At 54.4% G+C, this 9480-nt stretch overlaps 1 protein-coding gene across 1 annotated transcript; it reads right to left on the bottom strand.

The window, feature by feature from the left end:
* Positions 1-255: 255 nt before the first annotated feature.
* LOC144249172 (chymotrypsin-C-like) lies at positions 256-7235 on the bottom strand. Its single transcript, XM_077791377.1, has 8 exons — positions 7196-7235; positions 6735-6826; positions 6541-6638; positions 5490-5612; positions 4652-4788; positions 3242-3387; positions 2245-2397; positions 256-318 (listed from the first exon to the last, which is right to left on the bottom strand). Exons 1-8 carry the CDS (start codon positions 7233-7235, stop codon positions 256-258), a joined length of 852 nt encoding a protein of 283 aa, XP_077647503.1.
* Positions 7236-9480: the final 2245 nt, after the last annotated feature.

Below are 9480 nucleotides of genomic sequence, written 5' to 3'. Positions count from 1 at the left end.
TGTCCTTGCAGTTCTCTTGGCCACAAGGCAGCTTCCCTGGCTCTGGCCATCATGACTATATTCAGGACAAGAAGGGGAAGGCATAGCAGCAATTGTTTCAGGCCCCTGTTGGCAGGAACCATTTACTTTTCTAGCAAACTTCTCCTTACACAGCAGGACGGTGCCGCGTGGTAGTCAGATACATAGGTTTTGGAGCCAAATTACCAAAGTTTGGATCTCAGCTCCACCACTTTCTAGTTAAGCCACGCTGGGAAGTCACTGGCTTTCTCTGAACTCAGTTTTCTGATCTGTAAAATGGCGAATGTTGTTAATAACAGTCTAAGTCATAAGGTTGTTTTGGGGGTATAGAGATAAATGTAAAACCTACAGAAGAGAGCCTAACACATACTAAGTGCTCAATCAACATAGAGATTAATGGTGCTACCCTAGGTCAGAGCTGGGGACAGTCAATAATTAGCATTTATGATCTCCAACAGAAACAGACATGAGAGAAGGTGGCTGGGAACGCAGTTTTGGTGAGGCAATCAGCAGTATCTTCTGTACACAGAGATCCTCTAATTAAGTTTTAAGACTCAGCTGAGGTGTCACCACCTCCAGGAAGCCATCCCAGACTCCTCCTGCCAGCTGACAGTGGCTTCAGTGTCTCCAGTCTCTTGTTCTATTTTTGCATGAGTACTGAGGCATGCAGCAATCTGCTCCCTTAGCAGAACAGGGATGTTGTCCAAACAATCCTTGGATTCCCAGAACCAAGCAGGTGCCTGGCTCCTTGTGGAATCCATTTCTTGCTGAGTAAATAAAGTCTTTCCTGACAATCTGCTAGGCATCATGGGAGGGTGGGAGGCAGGTCCCAGGTCCTAAACTCCAGGAGTTGAAGTCTGATAGGGAAATGGAATAATTTTGGACCAATCAGAAAAGCTGTAGCTAAGGCTCTCCTATGAGGCCAGAGTCTAGGGCTGGGGACCACCCAGTAGATCAGCACTTTCTTAGGAGCACTACAGATTAGAAGCCCCAGTGGCCAAAGGAGGGTGCGTGCCCTCCTCGGCTGTCCCCCACTGGACACTGGATTGCTTGTGTTTGTGGCCCTCCATGGGCCACAGGAGAGCTCCTTTCCCGAGCTCCTCAGGCTGTGTGTTCGGGGCCCTGGCCCCTCTTCCTCTGGGGGCCTCAGTTTCCCTCCCTGTCCCTCCATAGTGACAGCTCCCCCTGGAGTCCCTGCAGATCTCGCCCTGTCAGGGCTCACCACAGGCTGCTCCAAGCACAGAGCCCAGGCCAACATCACCTGGGGCTGGGGCTGGGGGGCCTGATGGGAGCTCCTTCCCCAAGGGGCCAGTGGGGCCTGAGCTTGTGCATCCTCCTGGGGCCTGGCTGCTCTGGGCTGGGGAGCTGCTCTTGGGGAGAGCCCATGCTCCACCTGCACTGGGGCCCTTGAGGCCCCTCCAGACTCACTATGGCGGCAGGACCAGAGAAGATGTCAGCTTATCAGAGCCACCTCATTCATAGCTTGGTCAGAGGAGGGGAAAAATGTTCCAAGCGTCCTAATCCTGGCCCCTCAGGTACCCACGTGGCCCCAGGACTCCCTTGACCCATGAACACCCCCAGGGGCTTCCTCCTAGGCCTTGCCAGCCTGGCTGAGGGTGTCTCTCAGTGGGCCTCTGTGTAGAGAGGGGCAGCTCCTGGGGAGCTGGCCAGGCAGCAGAGAAGGGGCGGGGGACAGAAATCAAGGTCCAGGCCACTTTCAGGGAAGGAAGTTTATTATTGCTCTTGTGGGATTGGCTGCGGCGGTTCCCAGAGACGAATCACAGCTGCATTTTCTGGAGGAGCAGGGGACAGTATTAGGCCGCTGGGACCTGCCACCTTCTGGGGCAGCACGAGGCTCTGTGGGTGCGGGTGGCCTGGGGAGGGGATGTGCATGGCACAGCAGCCAGCCTCTGGCCCAGACAAGTCGCCCTGGTCTCTAACCCAGGACCCAGCCCCACTTGGCACTCCCCCCACCCCCCACCGCTCCCTACGGTGAAAAAGCTCCCTCTTGGGGGAAAGATGTGTCCTGGGCGGGGACCTAGGTGTGTGCTGAAGCCCAGGGACGGCTGGATGGGACTCCTGACTGTGACCTTCACTGCACCTAACTCAGGTCAGCAGCAGTGAGCACTCAGCCAGCGCTTTTCCAAAGAGAGGGAGGGGCTCGGGAGTGGGCGTGGTCGACTCTGTCAATGAGCGAGGGTTGGGCGGGGCGTGGACGGGGCCCACCTGGTTGATCCAGTCGATGTAGGCAGACACGCGGGTGTAGACCCCGGGCTTCTTACGGACGTTGCAGCCCTTACTGGAGCCGAAGCTGACGATGCCATGCACCTCCCAGGCACCGTCCTCCGCCTGGCAGTTCAGCGGGCCGCCCGAGTCCCCCTGCAGGTGACCCCAGCAGGCATCAGTCCCCAGGCCTCCCCCAGGGACAGGCTGGGGACTGAGCAGTGGGCTGGGGCCGGCATGTGCTGAGCTGTGAGCCTCAGTACCCACTGTTGGCCTCAGCCTGCTCCTGGTGAGGAAGGCACAGAAATGTGGCGTGGGGCTGCCTTGGCCTGGTTCTGGGAGTCCTGGGGCATCAGGATAGCCCTTGGTTGGCTGTATGATCGGGATGATGTCAGCCCTCTCTGTGCCCTGGTTTCCTGGGTGTTCAGGTCTGCATGGCTAAGCCTCTGTGAGCTGCCCAGAGAACCGCTGGGGCCTGGAGCCCTGTTGGAGCCTGGGCAGGACAGGAGGGTGGGAGTGGGGAGAGGGCGTGGGTCAGGAAGCAGGACAGTCCCTGGTTATCTTAGAAGTTTTGTGGTTCTCAGACTCCCTGACGCCCCAGCCTGCCTGGACTGACGCAGCTGGTGGCAGGGACATGCACAGAGACTTCAGTGAAGCCTGTTCTGTGGCCCTTTGACTCATTAGTCCCCACAGCAAGGCTGGGAAGTGTTTGCTACAGCGCTTTCCATCAGAGGGAAGGCTGAGGTCCAGAGAGGTTCATCAGTCTGCCCCAGGTCACAGAGCTAATAAGGGGTGGCACAGGGAATTGAATGCAGCTGCTCATGCTCAGCTCTCCTCCTGTCACCCTGTGCTGGGGCAGTGGTGACAGGTTTCCCCTGAGCCTACCAGGCCCAGGCAGGGCTCAGTCTCCTGCCAGGAGAGATGTGGTCTGCCCCACCCTCCAGTGTCCCCAGTGGTGTGGCTGCCTGGAGCAGGGCCTGTGTGGGGTCTGGACACTCACGTTGCAGGAGGAGGTGATGCCGTCGCCCCCTGCGCACACCATGGTTTTCCTCACCAAGAAGCTCCACCAGTCCCATCTGGAGCACGTGGCATGGTTCACCACGGGCTGCAGGCCCTGCTGTAGCTCGTCAGCGATGGGGCCATTGGCTGGGGAGGGAGGGAGTGGGCCGTGAGCAGGGAGCAGCCAGGCTGCCCTGCTCCTCCTAGCCCAGGCCTGCGGGGGCCAGAGCCTGGGACGGGTGCAGCTGAGTCCTGCTACAACTCAATAGGGACCACACAAGTGCTCTTTGGGACCCTCTGCCAGCCAAGGATCTGCTAAAGGTGGGGAAGGGGTGCAGGGGCTACCTTCAGAGCCTCAAGACACAGATGTGTGCTGGGTTGTCTGTTTTTTTTTTTTTAAATTTAAATAAAAACATTGTGTGTGTGTGTGTGTTGCTGAAGATTAAACCCCAGTGTGCTCTACCTATGAGCTGTATCTCCAACCCTTTGTATTTGTGTTGTTGTTACGGGGGATGGAACTCAGGGGCAGTCAACCACTGAGCCACATCTATTTACAGACAGGGTCTCAGTGAGTTGCTTAGCACCTGGGCATTGCTGAGGCTGGCTTTGAACTCATGAACCTCCTGCCTCAGCCTCTGGAGCAGCTGGGATTATGGGAGTGTGCCACTGCACCTGGCTGCCCTTTCTGTTTTTAATTTGGGAATGGGTAGGTAGCTAGACTGACCTTGAACTTGTGATCTTCCTGCTACGGTGCCCAGATTGAATTGTCTTTCATTGGGATTCTGGGGGTTGAATCCTCACTCCTTTCCCTGTAGGTCTGACTTTGGGGTTAAATATTTAAGGATCATTCTAACCCAAAATGTCCTAAGAATTGTTCTGAATCTGTTTCCCATAGTTCCATTCATTTGCATTTATATTTTTCCTTTTTTAAAATTTTTATAAAGACCTTTTTTTGTATTAGTAGATGGACAGAATACCTTTATTTTATTTGTTATGGGGTACTCAGGTTGGAACCCAGTACCTCATACATGCTAGGCCAGCGCTCTGCACTGAGCCATGCCCTGCCCCTGCATTTAATCTTTTAATTCAGCTGCAATCTATTTGGGCATGGGGTATACCATAAGATCTAATTCCCCACCCCCACATGGCTTATTTAGTGGGCTCATATGTCACTTACAACATGCCAAGCCCTGCCTTAAACAAATCTATTTAATCCTTCCTGCACCCATTACATGCATCTGTTAACATCTGTCACATAATATGTGCTTAATAAATATTAGCAGTTATTATTGTACAGTTCAAAAAGAGGTGAAAATGTTCAGGCAGAAAGGAAGAGAGGTGTGTGTGGCTGCTGATTGACAGCTGCTTCCTCCAGGAAGCCTCTGGAGGTTCCCCCTGTGTCTGTACTTACTCGAGAGGCGACCCCAGCCAGTGACAAAGCAGGGGTAGTCCTGAGGCAGCACGGTGTCCTTCTCTGGCAGGCAGGCCACCTGGATGGTGTCACTCAGCTCCACAGGCTCTGCGAGCTTGATGAGGGCAATGTCATTGCTGGAATCCAAAGCAGAGGTCATGAGTGGGCAGAGGGGCCCTGACCTCTCCAGACTGTGCTAGGAGACCTGGGGTTGTGAGCTGTGGTCACGAAAAGGTGACCAGAGAGTGTCCTTAAGCATTCCAACTGTGAAAGGCAGATCAGAAGAGACGGGAAGCAGAAGACTTCTCAACCTTGCGGGGTGCGCACCATCACAAATGAAGTTGAAAATCATAAGAATAAAAGCGGGGTATGTATAATGATAAAACAGCGTGCTTATAATAATAAAAGATGCCATTTCAATATTTTCCATGACCAGAATGGAGGCTGGGAACCCTAAACAGACCCAGCTTGATTCTTAGCTGGCCTTGTGCTGGGCTGTGCACCCTGGGGCATATTCCTTAACCTCTCTGAGTCTTGGTGGCTTGTCCAGGGCTGCTGGGAGATTAACTGAGAGAGGGCATCTATCAGGCCTGCTGCCTCGTGGGTGGCCCAGACCCAGTACAGGAGAGTCAGGGGAGGCAGTGTGGAGGGGTGGGGTCTTCCTTCCTGGGGCACCTCCTGGGAGTGCTTAGGTAAGGATGGGGTAGGAAGGTCCCCTGCTCCTCTTAGCAGAGCCTCATCACCTGCCTGCTGTGTGGGGGGGACAGGGTGTGGCTGGGGTGGGGCAGGCTCTGCAGCTCCCTGTCCACCGTCCCTAACCCTGGGCAGGGGGACTCACCGAATCAGGAAGGAGTTCCACTTCTCGTGGACATAGATGGTGTCCACGCCCAGGATCACGGAGCCCTCCTCGTCCACTGTCAGGTTGTGCTTTCCCAGGGCCACTCGGTAGGTCAGGGTGTTGCTGGGCAGGGAGGGGAACCAGGTCAAGGTGGCCAGTGGTCCCTGCCCGCCAGGGGTCAGACGAGGGGACTTGGGGGTCTGGAGGCTGAGTTGTGAGGCCCCTTGTGGGACTCCCTGTGGAGGGGCGCCTGTCTCACTGCCCCTCTGCAGGACAAGGGGAAGGGCCCGAGGCTTGGCCTCCAGGGACTGGGGTTCCAGGTGTGGCCTTGCCATTCCATCCAGGGGGCTGGACCACCTGTGCCTCCTCTGTAAGGTGGGGGAGCCCGGAGCTCACCTCCTAGGACTGCCATTCGCTGGTCACCAACCTGTGCCCTGGCCCTCTTCCCCCCATTCTTGACTCAGCTGTGTGAGTCTCTGGATGCCACCGCCAAAGCCCTTCCAGTAGCTCTAACTTGCTCAGGGTCCAAGCCCAAGTTCATACAGGAGCTTGAATGTCCTGCCTCTGGTTTCCTCTCCCACTCCCCTCCCTCCCCTCCCTGCACATTGTGCCCTGACTGATGCTCCTGCTTGTTCTTTCTCAAAGCTACCAAGCAGGCTCCCTCCTCCTGGCCACCATGTTGGCTGTTCCCTCCCTGTGAAGTACCCTTCCCCAGATGGATGATATCCACCCCATTTCCTTCATTTCTCTGCTCCTATATCGCCTAGAAACCCAGCATTTTTAACATCTTCTGCCTCTTCTCCGTTAGATATTTCCTCATCCACCTGTTGCTCTGCCTCCCACTAGAATATCAGCTCCCTGAGAGCAGACGCTGTGTTCACTGCAGTTTCTGAGCACACAGCAGGTGCACAGAAATGTTCATTGACTGAATAAATGAACTCAGTGGATGTCAGTAGTTGATTACCCCAGAGCCTGGGGTGTGCAGTAGGTGCTCAATGAAAGCAGTTTCCTGAGGCTGCCCCTGGGGTGATGTGGGTGTCATGTTGCTCACCTGATGCAGTGGGCAGCCGTGAGGACAAAGTTGCTGGAGATCAAGGTGCCACCGCAGGTGTGTCTCCAAGTGTCATCCTTGAGGTACTGGAGAGAGATCTGCAGGAGGGTGCAGGAAAGCCCCCTGTCAGCCCTCAGGTCCTGGGGACCTGCACCTCCCTTTCCATCCAGCGTCCCACTCTGCAGCACACTCACCTGCCAGGGCCAGCTGTGGGGAACGGCAGTGTCCCCTCCCACCACCCTGGCTGAGAGGTTGGGGGGGAAGCTGGGGACACCGCAGCTGGAGGCTGGAGGAACAGGAGGGAGGAGGGCGGGTGAGTGGGGCTGGCTGCCCCTGAGAAGGGCAGGGTGGGCGGGGGAGAGGCGGTGGAGGCTGGGCAGGACAGAGAGCCTCCTTGTTCTCTGGGCCTCCACCCCTCATCTCCAGTCCTCACCCGGGGAGGCAGCTTCTCAGCCCTGTCCTGCTGAGGTGGAGACAGGGTGGCCTAGCAGGAGGTGGCTCATCTGACCTTTGCTCAGTAGCCAGGCCCACCCTGGACCCCAAAGTGACTTTCCTGGTGGACAGAGGGCTCCTGTTCCTGTCCATGTCCCCAGGAGGCCAGTCTGAGCTCCCCAGTGGCTGAGTGCAGCCCACCCCGTCCCTGTCCCCAGCTTACCGCAGGCCAGGAGTGTAGCGAGAACCGTGACACCCAGCATGGTGAGGAGTTGGGGCTGTGTGGCCCTGGAACAGGCAGAGGTCTTTATAGGCAGGTGGGGGTGGGCCTGCCTGGTCAAGGCCGAGCCAGCCCTTGGAGAGAAACCTGTTCCGTTAAGTCCCTTTCCTTGACCTTGGGTGGTTACTGTTTAATTTGGGCAGGAGCGGGGGCTGGCTTTCAAAGCATAGATTTTTCCAAATAATTTTCCAAATACCCTGGGACCCAGCAACAGCTGAGGGACAGGTTTTTTTTTTTTTTTTTTTTTTTAAGTGTGTGTGGGGGGCGTGTGCCTCCTGCTGTGTTGAAGTGTGTTTTTGAACTCTCTGCCTCATTCTTTTTAGTTATCGATCACTATTCACCTCCTAGTGCCAGGTTGCGCTTCCCGCTTCCTGCAGTATCTCACTGAGACTTGGAGGGTCAGGGACTGTCTGGGGCGCACCGCTGGGCAGCAGTACCGCTGGGCTCTGCAGTCTGGCCCCACCTGGGGCTCCAAGGTGCAGATTGTCATTACAGCTTCCTCTTTCATCTTGGCAGGGCCTGAGTCCTCCCACTCCCACTTCCTGTCTCTGTGTCTTTTTTTTTTTAAATCAAACTGATTTTCATTTTACCAAAGTAACGCGTGGTTGTTTCATAAAAGAACCTGAACTGAGTAAAGATGTGCAAGTCAGACTCCTCCTCTTTCGCCCCTCGGATGGCCACCTCCAACCGCAGGCACGTGGGCTTCTGAACCTCTTTATCAGGAAACAAGTCCCAAGGAGACCAGAGGGTGTAACTCAGAAGACAACTTCCAGGGAGACTCGGGCTTCTCCTGGGGCTCCCCCTCTCTCGGGGTGAGTAGAAAGGTGGGTTGCAGAATCTCCCCAACCAGGCTGCAGTCAGGTCTGGGAGCAAGGGGATAAAAACAACCTCATAGGGTGGAGGGGGTGCCCCCTAACTTCTGGGGACTATGGATGGGATTTCAGAGTGCTGGGCTGGGGTTGTGGCTCAGTGGTTGAGCGCTTGCCTAGCACGTGTGAGGCACTGGGTTTGATCCTCAGAACCACATAAAAATAACTAAACAAAATAAAGCTATCGGGCTGGGGATGTGGCTCAAGCGGTAGCACGCTGGCCTGGCATGCCTGTGGCCCGGGTTCGATCCTCAGCACCACATACCAGCAAAGATGTTGTGTCTAAAGAGAACTAAAAAAATAAATATTAAAATTCTCTCTCTGTCTCTTTAAAAATAAATAAACAAATTAGTAAAGCTATTGTGTCCACCTACAATTTTTTTAAAAAAAGTCACTAAAAAAAAAAAGAATTTCTGAGCACAGAGTCTTCCCAACCCACACCAAGTGCCACAAATTTACATCTGCCACTTACCCTCATGTTCAAATCACGAAACCTTGGAACTAAAAGGAGCCACTTAGATGTAGGCCCCTCTGCCGGCCGATCTCTAAAATGGCCAGGTAGTACTGGATGGACTTCACCTGGTCTCCTCTGTGGGCCCAGTGCTGTGTTTAGGGGTGAACTGCGCCCACACAGGAAGGGCACTTCCTGGCTGTGTGACCTTGTGCCTGTGACTCAACCTCTCTGTGTTTTCACACCTTCATCTATACCATGGGGATAAAGTGGTAGCTGCCTCCTAGGGCTGCTTCTAGGGGTGGCAGAGGGTAGGGACTATCTGAGTGTGTGCTGTTATTGTGATAGTTGTCATCTGCTCCTTATCTGATCATCTGGTGTGCCCCATCTCAGAAAGCTAAGCCTGGCCTGTCAGCCAGCCCCTTTTTCCATCCATTACATTGCAAATTGCTTTATGAGCCATGAGTATAAAAGTGAGTGTAATTCAAGTTGGACTACATTCATTTTTTTCCTACTGATTTTATTTTATTTTATTTCTATTTATTTTTTGGAACTGGGGATTGAACTCAGGGGTACTCGGCCACTGAGCCACACCCCCAGCCCTACTTTGCATTTTATTTAGAAACAGAGTCTCTCTGAGTTGCTTAGCGTCTCCTCATTGCTGAGGCTGGCTTTGAACTCCAGTCCTCCTGCCTCAGCCTCCTGAGCTGCTGGGATCATAGGCCAGTGTCCCCAAGCCTGGCCCCTAACGATTTTAAAGAAATGGGAACACATTTGTGACCCCTAAAGGTGGAGAAGCAGCAGGCAGCGCTCAGAGAGGAGAACTTCATATTTTATTTTAAACCCGTGGACCCAGAGGAAAACAAACTTTTAATTCTGAGCCCAGATCCACAGATTCTCACAACATT

Source organism: Urocitellus parryii, chromosome 11 (assembly GCF_045843805.1).
Source record: "Urocitellus parryii isolate mUroPar1 chromosome 11, mUroPar1.hap1, whole genome shotgun sequence".
NCBI classification, from domain to species: domain Eukaryota; kingdom Metazoa; phylum Chordata; class Mammalia; order Rodentia; family Sciuridae; genus Urocitellus; species Urocitellus parryii.
The sequence above is the reverse complement of the archived record's forward strand: the minus strand, read 5'-3'. Positions and strand labels throughout refer to the sequence as shown.